Source organism: Protopterus annectens, chromosome 13.part0 (assembly GCF_019279795.1).
Source record: "Protopterus annectens isolate FY-2018-M chromosome 13.part0, PAN1.0, whole genome shotgun sequence".
In the NCBI taxonomy this organism is placed as follows: domain Eukaryota; kingdom Metazoa; phylum Chordata; order Ceratodontiformes; family Protopteridae; genus Protopterus; species Protopterus annectens.
The window spans coordinates 398237756-398259168 of NC_056747.1; the positions used below are offsets into that span (position 1 = coordinate 398237756).

The 21413-nt window shown below is 38.7% G+C and overlaps 1 protein-coding gene across 2 annotated transcripts in view; it reads left to right on the forward strand.

Moving 5' to 3' along the window:
* Positions 1-21413, forward strand: part of ATCAY (ATCAY kinesin light chain interacting caytaxin) — a 644371-nt gene that overhangs the window by 564034 nt on the left and 58924 nt on the right. For both annotated transcript variants that reach the window (XM_044054019.1, XM_044054020.1), the window contains one exon: positions 11142-11240. In XM_044054019.1, coding sequence (XP_043909954.1) covers positions 11142-11240 — 99 coding nt within the window. The remainder of the gene's footprint in view (positions 1-11141; positions 11241-21413) is intronic.

Below are 21413 nucleotides of genomic sequence, written 5' to 3' on the forward strand. Positions count from 1 at the left end.
TGAAGGTTTGTATTACAACAGTATTCAGACAGCAAACAGCCCCCCTGCTATCCTTATTAATGGGTGTTAACCCTTACCGCAACACTTCCCCTTCCCCTTCCCCCAACCCTAACACTGCACCTTACATTAATAAAATAATAAAAACTCACTTGAGACTCCTTAAAATGGAGAACATCAATATCTGTGCAGTGACTGAGACCTGGTTCAAGGCTCTAGAGAGCACCTCTGCATTACCAGGCTATAACTCATACCATACTTTTCAGCTATCTAACCTGGACCAGAATACAAAAGGCAGAGGTGTGTCCATATTCATTAAGGATATCCACACCACCAGGCTAGTTGCGCAGCATAATGCATCTGAGGTTATCCAAGTGCAACTAACTCTGGGCAAAACTGCAATCCAAATTGTAGCTTGCTACTGATTCCCCACCATGCCCCAGGATTCCCACTTCTCTTTTCTTGATATACTGGAAAGTATTAGGGTTCAACCAAACACCCTAATAATGGGCGATTTCAACTACCCCACCATTAACTGGGAGAACTACTCGTGTACCAAATCCTTCACTCAACGCTTTCTGGAATTCATAAATTCTAATGCCCTGGATCAACTTATCCACACCTCCACCAGGAGCAACAATATCCTAGACCTAGTCATTACCAACATGAGTGACTGGTTTTCCACACCTAAAGACAACTACTCATTGGTCAGATCTGACCATAAGCTAATCACCCTAGATATCCGCATCCCGCCCCCACCCACCATTAAGGAAACCGCTGTAAAAAATTTCTCCAAAGCCAACTTTATGCTTCTTAAGACAGAAGTGGCAAACTTCATGACACCCATGCAGATGGACAATGCAGTTACGACTGCTGAATCCTACACAAATGCACTCTATAAGCACTTACACAAGTGCATGGATTGTGCTATCCCAAACAGAACCAAGACGCTCTGCTCCAAAAAAATGAAGTCAATCTGGTGGTCCCCTGTCATAAACAAACTCTACAACAGAAGGAAAAAACTGTTGCAAAAGAGAGTAAAATCCCATGAGTGGAGGAGCTCCCTGGTCAGCCTCAGTAAGAAGCTGAGATCCCTTATAAGATCCTCCAAAGCTAGCTACAAAAACAAAATCACCCCTGATTCTAAGGGCAACCACAAAGCATTATATAGCTATATCAAGAATCTCAATGGCAACACCCAGATCTGCTCTGAGTTACAGCACAATGGCATGAAAATTACAGAACCAACTGATATTGCCAACATCCTGGCAGATAGGTTCAGTGCTAATTTTACCCCCCTCTCACCCCCTAAAGGGCCCATATCTATACAGGAAGAATGCAGAGTCCCTGTAATCACATCTATGCAGGTAAAAGCTGCACTCTCTAAAACCAAAAACACAGCATCCATGGGACTGGACAACATCCCAGGCTGCATTTTACATGAACTTCAGAACAAACTGGCTCCCTACCTAAGCACCATGTTCAATCATAGTCTCACATCAGGCTTTGTGCCCACTGAATGGTGCACAGCAACAGTTATCCCACTCCACAAAGGGGAAGCTACCACTGATCCTGGGAATTATTGCCCTATTAGCCTGACGAGCCTGGTCTGCAAGGCCATGGAACGTATCATCATGGAACTCATAAACAAAGACATTGGTAACCTCCATACTCTGGACCCCACCCAGTTCTGATATGTGAAAGGCAGATCATGCCTTCTGAACCTGATCGACTTCTTTAAGGCAGTCACCAAAGCCGTAGACGAGGATAAGGTGGGTCACACAGCCTATCTTGACCTTGCAAAGGCTTTTGACACCATTGCCCATTCTGGAATTGTAGCTAAACTCACTAAACTAGGTATAAATCCCTACGTCACAAGATGGGTTGCCAACTGGCTCATTGACAGAACCCACACTGTAAAAGTTGCAGACTCCAAATCTGGCTTCAAACCAGTGACAAGTGGAGCATCACAGGGTTCAATCCTAGGACCTCTCCTGTTTGGTATCTACTTCTCTTAAGTACAGGCTAACACAGAAGACCTCTGGCTAATGAAGTTTGCAGATGACTGCAAAGTAAGAGCCATAGTCGAGTCCCCAAATGATGTGGACATCCTACAGAAGGCCCTCACTGAGACAGATGCCTGGTGTCAGAGGCATGGCCTCAAGCTCAATGCCAAAAAGTGCATTGTCATCCCCTTTGGTAAAAACTCTGTACCCATGAACTACCACATAAATGGCAGTCTACTTAATGCTGAATGTGTGATAAGAGATCTTGGGACCCAGGTGGACAGTAGTCTCTCCTTTGATAATCACATTGCCACAGTAGTCAGGAAATCCTTCTATGTGGCACACCTCATCACAAAAAGTTCTCATCCATGGAAAAAAAGGTCATTGTTCCCCTCTACTCAACACTCATTAGACCCATTATAGAGTACAACGCCCCTTTTAGAATGTACCTCACAAGACATCTGCAGCAGCTGGAAAGGCCACAGAAGTACCTCACAAAGAGGATTACTGGCCTCAAACAGATTCCCTACACTGACCGTCTCAAAAAACTCCAGCTTTACTCTATAGCATATCGCTTACTCTGTGGAGATCTCTGCCTAACATATAAAGCTATGTTAAACCCAGAGCTTTTGGACATGCTACACCTAAAGAAATCCCAATTCCTCCTAGCTACAATAACCACAATAAACAGGACATGCTGGAGAGATAGATTCCTGTCCCAGAGACTTCCTATACTCTGGAACAAGCTACCCATCTATGTCAAGCAAAGTTCCTCATTAGCACTCTTCAAGAAAAATCTTGATGAGTGGATGGGAAATAGGAAATACACCCCGGGGATCACTTCTGTTGCTCTGCTTGACAGGGGAACAGGAAATTAACTTTCTTGGGTGGTGACGTAAGCCAGGAAACCTTGTTGACTAGGCCTGCTTAGGCCCTTGGGCCAATAGCCTAGTACCTACCTATGAACCTATAACTCTGCCACTATTCAGATGTGTTTGAGGCTAGTGTTATGGGGGGGGTGTATTAGTGTTCATATCAAGAGAGGAAATAGTTTTCCTTTCTCTATATTTTTTTTAGTTCAATATTTATTGTCTTTGGTATTCTGTATGTTCAAACATTTTCTGCCAATGTTTTCAGTTCAGCATTACATATGTTCGATCTTACAGAATACAACTATACATATATATATATATATATATGTATGTATGTTTTATACATGTATGTGTGTGTGTGTGTGTGTGTATATATATATATATATATATATATATATATATATATATATATATATATATATCTGTATATACATACATGCACGCACATATATGGGTTGCCTGCATTTGGTCTAAATTCTTACTGGTTGATATCTGTCTAATTAACCACATTTGGTCAGCTAAACAGATGGTCTACAGGTGTACAAGATTACACAATTCTTGGGGTTGGGGAATATGCCCTTTCCTCAATATTTTATGATCTCAGAGTTAGTATATATAGTTAGCAGGAGGTATATGGTGGGTAGAGGGGGACTTGCTATTGGTGGATTCTACTCAGCCAGGGGAAGTAGGTCCCCGCTCCATTTTTCTGAAGTTTATGCCTATGTAAATGAAAGTCCTAATAGTGTAAAGCTGGAAGATGAGGAACGTCTTCTGAGTTAAAGTTGTTTGGAGTCTGAGACTTTGAAATGGCTGATGGATATTGCTGATTCACAAGCTTGAGTTTCTGACTGCATTTGGACTAAAGTGATATATTGCTTGACTTGTAACAACATTTTACATTTCATGGTTCTGAGAAGGGCCTCCCTGGCCATGTACTGTTTCAGCAGAGACTATTTGTATTGCACACAGTGCTTAACGCTGTCTGTAGAATGTAGAATGCCTGCGAATCAGCTGCTGCTGCAGTTTTAAAACCAGCATTTGCTGAAGCTGTTGCTGGTACTGGCAAGCCTTTCTTCTGCTGTACTTCAGGAGCACATGAATGGGGTTTGGTTTTTGGGGTACTCTTCTAAAAATGTATCATTTTACCACTAGGCTTTAAGGATAGCAGATAAGAGCACTCATTCATGTTCCGCAAATTCTGTTTATAATATTTCCTTTTTAGAGTGTTGTGGACTAGGACTAAGTATGCAAGCTGGATTCGTTTCATGCTGTTAGCTGCTGGAGACACTTTTCAGGCTTTAACTGTTAACTCTGGAATATAATGTAAGCATTTGTCAAGACTGAAATATTGACTGAATCAGGTATTTTCCTTGATTTTGAATATTTACCGGCTAAAGTACATTATGTTTGCAGTTGCTTGCATGATTTAGATAGTGTACTCAGACTGGAGGGTGTAGTTTGTTATAAGGGTTCAATCTACAAAATGTTATATTTGTCATGTGAACAGCATTTTGCAGCAGACTGTTCAGCCAGATATTGTACTTTCTGTTGGAAACAAGTTTATTTTTCTTAGAAATCTAAGTCTCCCTGTATTTGGTGTAGGGTAACAGCTAATTTCTGTATGAGCTTTCCTGTTAAAAGTTAATATGAGAAGGAAGAGATCCCTAAAGGAGTGAATGTGGTGTGTGCAGCTGATGACTAGCCCAGGGGCAGCAGACACAAGTTGTAGTCTCAACTCTCAGGGTTGCTCTACTAAAACAGCACCCTAATTCCATTTCAGTCTTGCTGGTTAAAGTGAAAACTGATTTTATAGTATGTGTTGGGGATGTTTCTGAGAAGGTTTTTACATTAAGTAAAGGTGCTTCTTTGATAGGTGATGGAAGGTAAAAGCGGAAGTAGAAATGCAAGTTTCCTAAATGGTATGTTAAAAATTTAAAGGGAAAACAAATATGGTTGTTTGTTGTTGATCGGTTGATGGTTGAAGGATGTGACAATATGTGCAGGAGTTCCATTTTTCTCAGGTCGGGAGCAAGATTAGTTATTACAAGCTGAAGGTAGGTATTATCTAAGGTCGGGAGCAGGATTAGTTATAACAAGCTGAAGGTAGGTATTATCTCAGGTCGGGAGCAGGATTAGTTAGTACAAGCTGAAGGTAGGTATTATCTCAGGTCGGGAGCAGGATTAGTTAGTACAAGCTGAAGGTAGGTATTATCTCAGGTCGGGAGCAGGATTAGTTAGTACAAGCTGAAGGTAGGTATTATCTCAGGTCGGGAGCAGGATTAGTTAGTACAAGCTGAAGGTAGGTATTATCTAAGGTCGGGAGCAGGATTAGTTATTACAAGTTGAAGGTAGGTATTATCTCAGGTCGGGAGCAGGATTAGTTAGTACAAGCTGAAGGTAGGTATTATCTCAGGTCGGGAGCAGGATTAGTTAGTACAAGCTGAAGGTAGGTATTATCTCAGGTCGGGAGCAGGATTAGCTAGTACAAGCTGAAGGTAGGTATTATCTCAGGTCGGGAGCAGGATTAGTTAGTACAAGCTGAAGGTAGGTATTATCTCAGGTCGGGAGCAGGATTAGTTAGTACAAGCTGAAGGTAGGTATTATCTCAGGTCGGGAGCAGGATTAGTTAGTACAAGCTGAAGGTAGGTATTATCTCAGGTCGGGAGCAGGATTAGTTAGTACAAGCTGAAGGTAGGTATTATCTCAGGTCAGGAGCAGGATTAGTTAGTACAAGCTGAAGGTAGATATTATCTCAGGTCGGGAGCAGGATTAGTTAGTACAAGCTGAAGGTAGGTATTATCTCAGGTCGTGAGCAGGATTAGTTAGTACAAGCTGAAGGTAGGTATTATTCTCTTTTTCATTTAGTTTTGATCCACGTCCTGATGCACTTATTTGTGTTATTAATACTGTTGTGGTTGTGAATAGGGGGTTGGAATAGATGATTGTCTGTTACTAATTGATTGCAGGTTGGGGGGGGTCTTCTTTTTAGGGTGTTGAATCTATATGGCACAGTGGATAGTACTTCTTTTTGAGTGCTTTCTGAGACAGAAGGCTGTATGTTCAGTCAGGAGGTTATGCACTGCGTGAGCGACACTTTAACTGTCCTCTCTCTTCTCCTTTGGTCAATGGAAATGAGGAAGGATGTGCAGTTTCTTTTGGATTTGATCGGTTGTGGGGGATTCTTACTGATTGGTGATGTGGCGATAATATTTTCAGGAGGTACTGGCTACAAATATGCCTTCCTGTTGGCATAGCAGGATAAAATCAGACTACGCCCAGGCAACCAGAGTTCAATTAGGCATTGTAGCATCTAACTGAGCTGGTGGAGGAGGATGGGTATACCTGTCCTTGGGCGTACCTGTCCTTGGAAGGGAGGGACTATGTGCAGAAAGACTGGGTCTCTCAAAGCCCTACTGTAGGGCAGCATGCAAAGACATTGCTAGGTTAGGGGTGTGGGATGGCCTGGAGTCATGACCGCTCACAGATTGGGTCGATCTACTTCTAATTCCACCCAGGCCAGAAAAGATGCCATCATGCAAGGGGCCAGGTCTGCAATTATACAATACAAACTTCCCTTTGTGAGTAATGGGGGCAAACCTTATACCCTCCTACCTACCAGGACTTGGCAATCCCAGCTTGAGAGAACAAATACAAAGTACCTTTTAAGAGGCACTAAGCACAAGCCATGCCAGGAGTAGAGGGGGTCTAGAGGGGCAGACTGTCACAAAAGAAGACCTAAACCCTAGCAAACATATTCAGAGAAAAAAGGCACTGAGTATAGAAATACATTTTTGTTTGGCCTTGAAGATTTAGTGTATAGATGGTTTCTGTTGATGAATGACTATTGGTTTAGACCATCAGGCATTATTGTTTCATAGGTTCATAGGTTTATAGGGTCATAGGTGTGTACTAGGCTAATGGTCCTGGAGTCTTTACAAGCCTAGCCCATAGGATTACCCTGGCATTGTGCCATCCAACCTTAGTTCCTAGTGCCTTTGTCGAGAAGAGCCACTGGAGTGATCTCTGGCGTGAATTTGCTATTTCCCATCCACTCATCAAGATTTCTCTTGAAGAGAGGCAGTGAGGTGCTCTGCTTGACATGTATGGGAAGTCTATTCCATAGCATGGGCAGTCTCTGGGTTATGAACCTGCCTGTCCAGCATGTTCTGTTGATTGTGGTAATGAGGTTGAGGTCTCTGGAGCATGTGGTGCGGAGCGATTGGGATTTCTTTAGATGTAGCATTTCTAACAGAGCTGGGTCAGACATAGCTTTGTAAGTCAAGCAGAGATCGCCTCTAAGTAGGCGATATGAGACAGAGAATAGTTGGAGTTTTTTGAGTCTGTCCATATAGGACAAGTGTTTGAGGCCTAGGTTCCTCTTTGTGAGGTACTTTTGCAGCCTTTCCAGTTGTTGCAGGTGTCTAGTGAGGCACATGCCAAACGGGGCATTGTACTCGATGACTGGCCTAATGAGGGAAGAGTAGAGGTTGACAATGACCTCTTTCGTCCTGGATGCAAAACCCTTTGTAATGAGATGTGCCACACAGAAGGACTTTCTGACCACAGTGGCAACGTGGTGGTCAAAAGAGAGGTTGCGGTCAACCTGTGTTCCCAAATCTCTTATAACACTTTCTGTGTTCAGTGGACTACCATCAATGTGGTAATTCAAGGGAACTGGGTTTTTCCCAAAGGAGATGAAGACACAATTTTTGGCATTGAGCTTAAGGCCATGGTTCTGACACCAGTCATTGGTCTCATTGAGGCCTTTCTGCAGGATGTCAACATCACTTGGGGAGTTAATAATAGCTCCCAACTTGCAATCATCTGCAAAGTTTGTCACCCAGAGTCCCTTCGAGTTGGCCTGGACTTCAGAGAAGTAAATACCAAACAGGAGAGGACCCAGAACCAAACCCTGTGGGACTCCACTCGTGACTGGTCGGCAGTCTGACTTGGAGTCAACTACTTTTACACTGTGGGTTCTATCTGTAAGCCAGTTTGCAACCCACCTAGTGATATAGGGGTTGATGCCTAGCTTAGTAAGTTTTTCTATGATTCCTGAGTGGGGAATGGTATCAAAGGCCTTGACCAGATCAAGGTAGGCTGTATGAACCACCTTGCTTTCATCCACAACTCTGGTGACTGACTCAAAGAAGTCGACCAAGTTGAGCAGGCATGATCTACCCTTCACAAAACCAAACTGTGTAGGATCCAGAGTTTGGAGATTCCCTATATCCTTGTTTATTAGGTCCATGATGATGCGTTCCATAGCTTTGCTTATCAGACTCGTCAGGATAATGGGGCGATAGTTCCCGGGGTCTGTAGTCACTTCTTTGTGGAGAGGGATGACTGTAGCAGTGCGCCATTTGGTAGGGACAAAGCCTGAGGTGAGGCTGTGCTTGAACAGGGCACACAGGTGAGGTACCAGTTCACTCTATAGTTCATGTAGAACACAGCTAGGTATACTGTCAGGTCCCATAGAAGCTGTATACCTGGCTTTAGACAGTGCTGTTTTAACCTGTACAGCAGTAATACTGGGTGCCTAGCAATCTACTGGTATTGTGATTGGTCCTTTGGGGGGGGGTAAAGTTAGCAATGAATCTGTCTGCCAGTATATCTGGAATATCTGTTGGCTCAGTATAGTAGGTACCATTGTGCAGTAGCTCAGAGCAAATCTGGGTATTGCCATGGAGATTCTTTGCATAACTATAGAAGGCCTTGTGGTTGTCTTTACTATCTGCTGCAATTCTGTTTTCATAGCTAGCTTTAGAGGATTTGATGAGGGATCTCAACCACTGATCTCTGTTTTCATGTGGGATAGAACTGGAAGAGGCAAGTTTCATTTTATGCTGATTTTATTTCTCAAGATCAGAATAAGGAGACTTGTTGTATGTTATGGGACAATCTTTGTATTATTGCACTTCTAGATGGAGAGCCTTAAATGTGAAAGAGAAAATAAATGGCTAAATGCCAAGGGTTCTTTGCTACAGCTGGAGATGGCCTACAATGCTGTTATACAGCACATTTTAGCAGGATGTCTTTTAATCATGATGTTAGGAACAGAATGATAAATTTGTATTGATGAATCTTTGAGTCAGGCATGGTTTACTGAGTCAAAAGCCTGTTGTTAGACACAACATATAAAGTACCTTCTGAATGGAGTCATAGAAGATTTCTGGGAATCTCACCACGGTGGACATCATGCTTCTACCTGCAAAGAAAACAGTACAATAGTAGCCTCTCACATGGTGTTAACACCATGGAAGATAAGGTTCTAAGCCCACTGGTTTCTTTTATGTGTATGCTATCATTCTTAAAAAAGGATCACTGTATATGCTGCCCAGCTTACAGAGAGTTTTCTACTGGCAAGGGTGTAGTTTAATGGTTACATAGCATATCTAATTTAATAAACTAAAAATCTCATCACTCTAGTCAAAAGAGCAACAAAACTGTACTGGGTAGAAGGGGGAAGCTATATTTTATTATACATTCAGCTTTCAAAGAACTAATGAAATATAAATTGGTCTGATGAAGTTCCATGTGAATAACGAAAGCACTTATTGTGTGTTTTTATCTGAATTAATTAAAGTTTTAAATTGTTTTGAGAGTTTTTTTACCTTTTTTTGTTATTATTTTGTTTTTACTGTCCTTTTGGGAGTTTGTTAAGTGGTCTTTAGTATTTATAAATTGGAACACCTATGTTTCTGCATTTTAAAGCTTGAATACACTAAGTCAATTCAGTTTTATCAGCATAAGGCAGCAATTTGGATTAATGAAGTACTGCATTCAAGTGGTCAAAAATACTTAACAGTCCTGTTATTTCAAGAGCAAGTCTTTCACTTTGTCATCCAAGTAATGTGCAAACTATTCAGATTTCTCTTACATGTATTAATCTAATGCATGGTTACTTATAGCTACTGGGAGTATCAGAAGTGTGAGGGGGCACAAATCTCTGCACTGGTTCTTTCTCTTTTTGATGAATAGTACTTTTGTAATTATGAGATTTTTGATAAATGGGCTGATGACAAATATCTTCCATCTAGTTTTATGCTGAGTTAAACTGCTACACAGCAGCATAGAGTGCTAGCAGTCAGATTTTGTCAGAGCAAATGGTGTATATGTCTGCAGCACTGACACACACATATGTCTATGTGTGTGTATGTATGTGTATGTATATATATATATATATATATATATATATATATGGGTCTACTTTATTTATGCAAAAGCTTAAAACAGCGAATGCATATGCATCGAACCATATGCATCGAAAGTGAGAACCATCGGAAGCCCCCCTGCCTACTGCTGTTACATGTCATGTTTGTTGTGTAGTTCCATTTGTATTGTGTTTGAATGGTTTCTCAGTTCGATGCATATGCATTTGCTGTTTTAAGCTTTCGCATAAATAAAGTAGACCCATATATATATATATATATATATATATATATATATATATATATATATAAAATGATGTGTTCACATACACACACACACACACACACACATATATATATATATATATATATATATATATATGGGTTTACTTCTGTTTGTCGAAAACACGCCTTTTCGACAAACAGAAGATTGAACCCACTTAAGCGAAAGTGCACTACATCGACAGTGCACTTTCGCAAAAGCCGATTCACCTAAGCACACTACAGTAGGGATAAGGAAATATATCCTTTTCCCCACTGTAGTGCGACCTCGGAGTTAGTATATTTAAGTGGGGGTATGGGGGCACAGCCCCCACATGGGGCTTGCCCCCCTGCAAAATAGTGTTTAGTTTGTTTTGAATTGGCTTTTGCGAAAATGCACTTTCACTTAAGTGGGTTTCTATATTTCTTGTTCGAGATTGTGAAATTTAAATTTCGATCAAGTAATATAGACCCATAGACATATATATATATATATATATATATATATATATATATATATATGTGTGTGTGTGTGTGTGTGTGTGTGTGTATATATATATATATATATATATATATATATATATATATATATATATATATATATATATATATATATATACACACACACACACACACACATATATGCATGTATACACACACACAAACACATATATAGCTAGATAGATAGATATTTCTATACACACAAAAACATAAAGAGCAAAGTAAAAATGGAGTGCTTCAAACAGGAAGTAGAAATTGTAAAGCTTGGAAATCACATCTGTTTAATATAAAAGCAGCTACATGGCCTGCATTTGTTTTTCACTATGACTTTACTTTTCTTTTGTTCTTTCTAGTGTGAAGTTTATGAACAAAATTCAGTATGTACATAGCTTGGAAGAGCTGGAGCAGATCATCCCGATGGAGCATGTGCAGATTCCAGAATGTGTCCTTCAGTAAGTACCACAGGATGCAAAGGGGTCATTGTAAAAGCATATTAACTGCATACACAGTATACACTGCAAACACTTTGATAGTGAGGTATGATGGCTGTCACAGGGGAAAACAGGTATCCATGACAACAGGTACAACATATCAAGGGCATCAAATATTGAGTTTTTCAAGATAATTTTTCAATGAAGTACAACACCTTACCTACATAAAATGTTTCTGGAGATGGTAGAAAACGGTTGCCATGTATTTTAAAGTTCATATTATATAATGACTGACCAGTAATGTTCAAAAAGGAGCACACTGATTGGTCAGCCCATCCAGTGTGCCTGTTGTAAATCCAAGACTATACCAATGGATAAAGGCCCTGCATGCTTTAATGAATAACACAGACATCATCATTAAGCCAGCCGATAAAGGGGGAGCTGTAGTCATTATGAATTTTTCAGATTATGATATCACTATGAATAATCTTTTATCTGATGACACTGTATATGAAAAGATTACTCCAACAGTCCATAAGAAGATCATTAAAACAGTACACTCAGATCTCTATGACCTCCTGATGGGGGGTCAGATTAGTTGTGAGCTCTATGAATACTTCCTCATAGAATTCCCCACAACTCCCATAATCAAAGGTCTACCCAAGATTCACAAAGGCATTACACCTATACCGATGAGACCTATAGTCTCTAGTGAAAACTGGGTACCTTACACTATTTCTTCCTTTGTAGAGAGCCTCCTTAGACCTTTGGTAGATAGCATCCCTAACATCCTTAGAGACTCTTACCAACTTATAGACTCTTTGAAAGATCTAGAGTTTGAAAAAAAGGAGACACCAATGTTACTAGTCACTATGGATGTTAAAAACCTCTTTACTTGTATTCCGAATGATTTGGGGCTTCAAGCTATTAATGAGGTATTAGTCATTTTATCTGACTATAGTAACAACAGACAAATCTTAATTAATTGTCTTTTAGAACTGATACTTAACAATAATGTTTTCTTATACCAGAAACAACTCTATTTGCAGAGATGGGGGGTTGCCATGGGCACCCCCTGCGCAAATCGTTATGCCAATCTTGTGGTTTACAACTGGGAACAGGAACATTTATTTAAACATGCAGATTTCAAGAGAATCAAGGTCTATAAGAGGTTTGTGGATGACGTCTTCTTTGTTTGGGAAGGTACTGAGACCGAATGTACAAAGTTCATTAGTGAACTAGAAACTACATCCTCCTTTTTGAGATTTACAGTGGAAACATCTTATAATCTGGTACATTTCTTGGATTTGCAGTTAGAGTTTAAAGGCAATAAGATCGTCACATCGTTACACAGGAAACCTACTTGGAGAAACACATTGCTTCGCTTTGAAAGCATGCATCCCAGATTTACCTTTAAAGGAATAATATCTAGTCAAATGCACAGAATATTTAAGATATGTAGATACAGCAATACTTTGGAAACAGAACTCAATACACTTGAAACTTTATTTAGAGAAAGGGGTTATCCCACTAAGTTGATTACAGAATGTAAATATGAAGTTTCTAATAAGTTACTTGATAATTATGGCACAGATGTTGCTGAATATAGGACTGATTTCAAGCAATATTTTAAGACCAATAAGAGATTTATGGATAGATTGAGTTATGTCACTAGATTCACTAGTGATATTTTCAGTTTAAATAAAATTATATCTAGAAATTGGAATGTTCTAATAACAGATCCCTTTACTAAAACCATAGTGGGTGAATACCCCAGGTTTAGTTATAGAACATCCCATAATCTAAAAGAACTTCTTTGCTCAGAAAGGACCACACAATATAGAAAAGAAGAGTGTGATAAATATGGTACTTTTCCTTGTGGTCGTTGCTCTATGTGCCCTTATATATCCAGACATATCAGTTTTTTACATCCAGAAGGCCTTTTCACCTTCATTCCTAGATTTTTCAGTGATTGTAATACTAGCAACTTGGTCTACCTAGCCACATGTGACCACTGTGATGTATTTTATGTAGGGCTAACCAAAAGGCGGCTTCGTGATAGGATTTACAATCACTGTTATGATATTAGAAAGGGACACGAATGCAATGCCCTAGCTAAACATATTATTGAACACAACACTCATACGTTTAGCTTCAAAGTTTTAGAGAAAGTATCTCTAAACCCTAGAGAAGGAGATGATAATAACCAGCTAGCTATTAGAGAATTAAAGTGGATTTTGACTTTGAAAGCTCACATATATCTAGGGATTAATCAATCTGTATCGGTTAAGCCCATTTTGAACAACAGGAAAAAACATTAATATAATGGTAGGTTTTACATTTTCAAGCCATTTTTTGATAAATTTATTGAAATATTTGATCATAATTAATATGAATATGTTTACATTAACTTATATGTATATAAATATATGTATATATTGGATTAATATATGTCCTTGCAGTTTATTTCTTGTATGTGTTTTTCAGTATATTTGTATATTTATATTTACTTTATATTTATTTTGTTTATCAATATTTTTATATATAAATATTGGCAATATTTTATTCAACAATTCATAGATATATATATATATATACTTCATTTTTCAAAGATTTTTAAAGGCAATGCTTCCACTTTTATGTTATCATTGCCATTAGAGGGTTCCATGAAATTTATTATAATGTGTGAAAATAATGATTTTTAGAAGAATTCTTTTTGTGTTTTTTTGTCACTTCCACTTCTCTAAAAATAGCTGGAATGTAAATGATATGGCATCTAACCGTTATATTGATCCATGGGTTTCTCATTTTTTATTTTTATCTTGACACTTGTTATATGAACTACATATTACTCTTGGCCGTTTTTAGCTGTTGATGTTAATATAGTTCGAGCTGAACATGGTCCGATGCACGAACATTATCTTGTCCGGACATATTAAACTATTGCTGTCTTTAGATTTTGAGTTATGAGCTTAACAAACGCTACAGGTATCTTGTGCTTAAAGTCTGACTTAAGATGCGTATTAAACATCTATACATATACGTTGTTGAATTTAGGCATTTTATAGAACAGCTACGTAACACGCATTTTTCAAAAATGTTATGAACGTCACGATTTCTACTTAGTTTATAAAGCAATTGATTTTTAAAGCAGGTATTATTACAACTAGAGACAGTTTTTTGATTTACATCAAATAATTGTGATTGGTTTATATATGCATACTGCTATATTGTTTCATTGATATGCGATGATCTATTGCTAACATGCTATGTTTATTTTATTAATATATGGTGCTAGATAAATAAGTATAGGCATCTCATTTTAAAAGATGTTTTATACTGCTTGATTTGTTATATGTTTTTAAAAATTATATCCATATATACTGGTTGCAAGTTTACTAACCATTTTATGCATTCTAAGTTTATGTATATAGAGCATGCTCATCTGGATTTATGTCGAAGAGTCTTTCATTAAGAACATCGGCATTCTATGATTTAATTTTGAATAAACTCGGACATCATGGTTATATTTTCTTGAACTTGGGAGACATTTTTTTGTTTCTTGTCTCCTTGGTTTCTTGAATTGTTTTTTCAACACTCTCTACAGCTCACCAGCTGTTGATCTGTGTTTCAATTACATAGATTTGGATTACTCATGTTTTAAAGCGGCAAGCTTTATATTTTAAACCACTGATTAGTTGATACTGAGACTCGGACATTATTTTGCATACACTAAATGCATGTTTGAGTTTAATGTTGAGCCAACTTTTGACATGCTTCATCTGTTTTATTATCAACATCGAAGCGGATGTCTAGTTGGTTGGCGTTATAGAACTTAAACTATTATACCAGTTGAGATTTATTTAACCTTTTAGAAAGCCGGTTACATTCTTATGTTAGTACATTTTCATACCGGGACTTCGACTTTCAATATTAACATGTGTTTCCAGCATTTCTTGTATAGATCTAACTTGATGCAATATTATAAATATTCGGAGCATTATTAAATTTAAAATGTGTTTTCAGTCTTTATGGATTTGTGCTTTTTATTAACAGATCAGTTGTTCTGTTTAAAACCCCTATCGCCACTTTAAGAATAGCTGTGGCTAATTACATCATTAATTAATGATTGTTTTGTGTTTTGGCTTGCGCGCCAAAAGTTTTACATAAAAGAAGGCTAACTTTTATTGATATTTACACCTGAAGAAGCGTAGTTTATCTACGTGAAAGCGCTTGTGTGTTTTTATGGCTCAATAAAAGATTTTATACTTACTCGACTTCTCCATGTGGTGACTACTGTTGGGATCTGATATCATCATTAGTCTCCCAGTTTCTTTTAAATTAATAATAATAAAAAAAAAAAAAGCAACAAAAACCTTCCTTCCTCCATTGCTACCTGCGCACAGCACTGATGTACTACGTAAGTGTAGGAGCGCAAGTCCCATATGCATGCGCAGTACATCAGAAAAGCCCCAAGACACCAGAAAAACATGGAAGGGCACCACAAGGGTATTATACAAAGACATTATTTAAGAAAAGTAAGTATTTTTTTCTTAAATAATGTCATTGTGTACTAGCAATAACCGACTCTGTGCTGTGGTATATTGGAGATTTACCCACGGTTGACTATTTAGTCACACCAACCATGGGTAAATTTTCAATGAAGAAACAAAATTGGCCAGCAATGTTAGCAGTCAAATGTGCAGCCAAATACCAGATAGTAAATAATCAGACCTTTTATTACAAAAAACAGACCGGTTTCGGCAACTTAGTGCCTTCTTCAGTGTGGAACAAACAATCAAAATTATCAAAATGAAAAATGCAAATTTATACAAAACATTAACCAATAGGCATATGGATGTGTTGAAAGACCTCATGAATTATGTATAATATATTGTGTGGAAGCCAACTCATAATATGAAAACAAGGTTAAAAAAGAGGAACATAGTGCCCAAAGACTAAAGTGCCAAAGGCCATCAATAACCAATGTCATAACAGATTATGAGCCATGAAAGTTATATTTATACTTAATATAATATGCACCTCCAAATTCATAATAATGATGAATGTAAGAATAAAACAAACCTATGAAGGTACATATTTCATAGCAAACATAATACAAAATTCTGTCCGGCAACTTCCCTTTATATATGCATCTACTCACATGTATATGTAGACACACCTATATATGTATATATATATATATATATATATATATATATATATAAGAAAAATAATAAAATATTCAAAAAGAATCTTCAAAAAGACTGTATATGTAGGATTTAGTGAAAAATCAGTACATCCCTCCGCTTGTGCTTCTTATGGAATGGAATCATAATGACCAGATGGAAAAGATGGTACCAAAATGATGTTCCATTGTATGTCTGAGTGATGGGTGTTACCAAAAGTCCATGTAGTCTCAACCTTGGCAAATGTTAAAGGTGGTCATTAAGACCAGGTGAAAAGAGAGCACCCAAAGTGATTATCCAGTACTTTTCTTTATGATTGAGAATACCATGCCACCCTTGTGGGTGACTACGATCACCCACAATACGGTCAATAATCATGAACATAAACTGTGCTTGTGCATGTTTTAGTACATGCCGATATAATGCATTAGTCTCCCTCTTATTTTTGATGTCACTACGGTGTTCATTTATTCGTGACCTGAGTGGTCTGGAAGTCTGTCCCACATAAAATGCCCCACAATGGCATGATGCCAGGTACACAACCCAATCACTACTACAGTTTCCAAAGATTTTACAATCAAAGACCTTGCTGGTGTTACGACTCGAAAATTGCAGAGACTTAGTGATCTGTTTACAAGATCCACAGTGGCCACATGGGTGTGTGCCCAATAATTCATGTCCCAATATTCTAAGTTGTTTGTGGATTGCTCCACCACTACCAATATGTTTGTAATGAGAAAGATGGGAACCCAATGTTTTGCCCTTTCTATATGAGAATTGACATTCCTCACCTAAAACAGATCTAAGTTGTTCATTGGCTAGTAGTATATTCCAATGTCTGTTGACAATGTCCCTAATAACATAGTAGTTCCTACCATATGTAGTGATAAATCTGATGGTTGTTGTTCCGGAGTTACCAGAAGGGATGTTATAATCCAATAATCTGTTCCTTTTCATCTGTGCAGATCGTGTCCATGCACTATTAATATCCGAAAAGTTATATCCCCTACTGGCAAATCTCCGACTTAAATCTAGGCTAGCAATGTCATAATCAGATTGGGTGGAACTCAGGCGTTTCATGCGCATAAATTGTGACACCGGGATGTTTCTGATAGTATGACGTGGGTGCATGCTAGATGCATGCAATAAAGTATTGTATTGGGGGTATTTGCGGAACACTTTAGTGGCCAGAGTGTGATCATGATTCCTGGAGATTGTTACATCCAAAAAGTTAATACTCTGCATATCATAAGTGATAGAAAATTCAATTCCCCAGATGTTGCCATTGAGATACTCCACAAATTCATGCAAATAACCCACATCCGCACGCCATACCATCCAACAATCATCCAGGTACCTGCGCCAGATGTCCATTTCAACCAGGTATATATTATGAGATATGTCATAAATCATGCACTCCTCAAAAAATGCCATAAAAAGGTCGGCATAAATGGGAGCAAAAGATGCTCCCATAGCCGTACCCTGTAATTGCCAATAACATTGACCTTGAAAATAAAACACATTTTTATTGAGTACATGTTCTGACATGCATATTAATAATGTATTAAATCCTGGTGAGTATAAACCTGCCTTTTCCAACCAATATTGTAGGGTTTGTAACCCAGCCCAATGTGGTATACTGGTGTACAAGGCTTTGACATCCAGTGAGCACATTAACCAACCCGGCTCCAATTGTATATCCTCAATGATTTTCAGAAACTGTGTAGTGTCCCGTAGCCTTGCCCTGACCAAACCCAAAAGAGGTTTTAGATATTGTGTTAAGAAGGCAGACAAGGGTTCAGTTAAAGATCCAATGCCAGAAACTATGGGTCTTCCCGGAGGTTTAGTTATTGATTTATGAATCTTGGGTAGTAAGTACATAATCTGCTTACGGGGCTCCTTGACCAAAAGTTGTGTAACACATTTTTTGCTGATGATGCCCTCTTCACATGCTAAATACAAAAAAGAGCCAATTTCATGCTTGAAGTTCAGGGTTGGGTCTATGGCCATATTCATATAACATGTTGTGTCCGATAGTTGGGATAGACCCTCTTGAAGATAATCACTCATGTTTTGTACAACCACAGCACCGCCCTTATCTGCTGGTAATACCACTATATTTAGGTTGTTTCGTAATTGTTGAAGGGCTGTGCTCTCCTGTGGTGATAAATTGTGTTTCAGCATAGTATGTCCATAATTCTGAAAGTGTAAATCCCTGAATACTGACTGCATAAAAATTGACACATGCTTGTTCATGGGGGGCTGGAACTCAGATTTGCCAAATCTGAAATCAGTTGATCTTTGAAATGTATCATCTGCAAAAAATAACTTGAGGTTGAGACTACGACAAAAATTAGTAACATCTGTAACTATATGGTATTCATTAGAAAAAAAGCCAGGTATAAAATTAAGCCCTTTATTCAAAAGAGTATATTGATCACCCGACAGATGTACATTGGATAAGTTTAAAACATTTTGGTTTAATGGTTCATCTTTACTTATGTTAGAAAGTTCTGGATTAAGCCCTCCAGGGAATGTTCTAATGGATCTTTTCTTGTGTTTCCTACCTTCTCTGTGTTTGGAACCATTTCTAAAGGGATATTTTTGTTCGTTTTCTTTTTATATGGTGATCCCCTCTCCTCTGAGCTATCATGATCTGTGAGAGAGGAATCCTCTCCTGATGTGGTATTGTTGAACCCATCCCTATTTTTCAGAATGGATCTAGGTCTCTTCCTAGGGCGACCAGAGGTGGGCCCCTGACCAACATCCGCAAATCTGACTGAGCGATTAAGCTCAAAGGGTCGTCCCCTCTGATAGTCAGAATAATCTCTATGGAATTTTTTAATTTTCCTTTCTTTGATAATTTTTTCGTGGTTTGTCAATTCTCTGGATAGCTTCTTAATGTTATCCTGAAATTTGGGTAAGAACTCAAATTTTTTGCAGTCACAACACAATGTTTTAACCTCCTGAATATTCACATCTACCATTCTCTCATAATATTGTAAAAGGACATTCACAAATAACATGGACCCTGTTTGTAAAGCTTCCTTCCAATCATAATTCAACTTATCATCCGGTCTTCCTACCAATGGTTGGAGCCTTATTTTCAAGCCCCTTGGGGCAATATTCCTATTAGAATATGCTCTGAATAATTTCAGTTGCCATATATTAAATCTCAAAGTTTTGAGTCCTTTGGTAAGAGAATGGAAGGACATTTCACAGTCAGATGATATATGTTGTTCCATATTACTTTGATTACTGCCTGGTGAGGTATTAATCCCAAACACTCCGATATCCTCCCGATCGGCACATAATCCAGATAATATACTTTCTAGGTCCATGCTGTGAGAGTCCAATTTATAAATGGAAGGCATTTGTATGATACGCTTGTTTCTCTCCGCTCTTATTCAGAAATATAAAACTTGGTCGTGCCTACTTTGTCCTTCCTGCTGCCTAGTAAACATGCTAAAACATCCATGCCTTTCCTTTTCTTCTCTCCCAGTTTGGTCCAACTTGCTGTAAGGACTCTTTTCTGATCTTGGAACTCCATGGATGTCAGACCTAATAACTACTTATGTACATTAGGTGTTGTCTAGTTACAGAAGGAGACATTAACCATAGAGTGCAAATGCTCTACTACTCACTTATCTTCAGGACTTTTGAATATTGTGAGGCCTCTTTTACAATCCTGCACAAAAGAATTTAGTTACCCTCTTTCACCTCTCTCTTAAACCCACCTCCTCCCTGCTCTGTATCATGCTGTCATGCCAATTTCCCATCGACATAGTTAACCACTTCAGTTCTTCATATCCCATAGTCCTTGGCCAGCTCAGTTGGCACAGTAGGATAAACTCCTGACTATGACCCAGGTGAACTGTACTTGATTATCAACACAGGCACTTGCTGAAGCTGACATGAAAGGGAAAGAATGAAGATTTTTCACCTAGTCACCTCCTCCTGGGGGCAAAGGGGACATGCTAGCAAGGGATGGTCCACTTCTCAAGGCCTAGTGGAGACCAGGATTTGAAACTGCAGCCACACAAACTAAGTGGGTAGGTCAGGGAGGTGTACAGGGTCTAGGTGGATATATTCCACTGACTGTGCCTCATTGCCACCCGGTCATCCTAAGGATATCAGCATATAAGGAGGGATGGGGCCAGAGCTGGATCCAGCACTAGGCAACCTATGCAGTTGCCTAGGAGCCTGCTGGACTGGGGGGCTGTCACAATATTTACTTTTCAATTTAAAATTAAAAAACAATTACAAGTCTTCCTTAAGGGCATTCATCTTTAAGAATGCCATCTGCGTGCGAGCAGGTGTGTGTGTGTGTGTGTGTGTGTGTGTGTGTGTGTGTGTGTGTGTGTGTGTGTGTGTGTGTGTGTGTGTCTAATGCCCTAACTAGACAAGAGCCTGAATCCTCTACGTCAACTACCAGACTGTCAGTTTCAGTATATTTTCAAGGAACTGTGAGCTTCAATGCATTTTCAAGGAATTATGAGCTTCAAGTGAAGAGAAGTGTACTTACTGCTGCTCATGCCAAGTCTGTTTTCAATATGCAACTGCTTTGTTTAGCAAATGGTCATCACCATTTGTGCTAGAGAGTTTGAAAGCAGTGTTAGTAGCACAACAGCTAGCATACTTGCTTTTGATGGAGATGACTGGGGGTTATAGTCTCCCACCATGTAGAGAGATTGCTGATACTGTGCTGTACTTTAAGGGGGTGGGGTGCTACAGTACTGAGTGTCTTGTAACTTTGAACCTGTTGTCGGTTTGCCATCCATTTCCTATTGCAATATTAGCAGTTTACTATTTTGTTTTTAATATTATAACACAGACAATTTATTCAAAGGCAAAAAAGTGTACAGAGATGAAACCAGGCTACTTTCATAAAACAAAGAACTATTTATTCCAGAATGACATAAGTGCTTTTGTAGCTACATATGCTGCTTCATCAGATGTGTAAAACCAATACCTACAGAGTTAACGTATATTCATACCTAGTCAC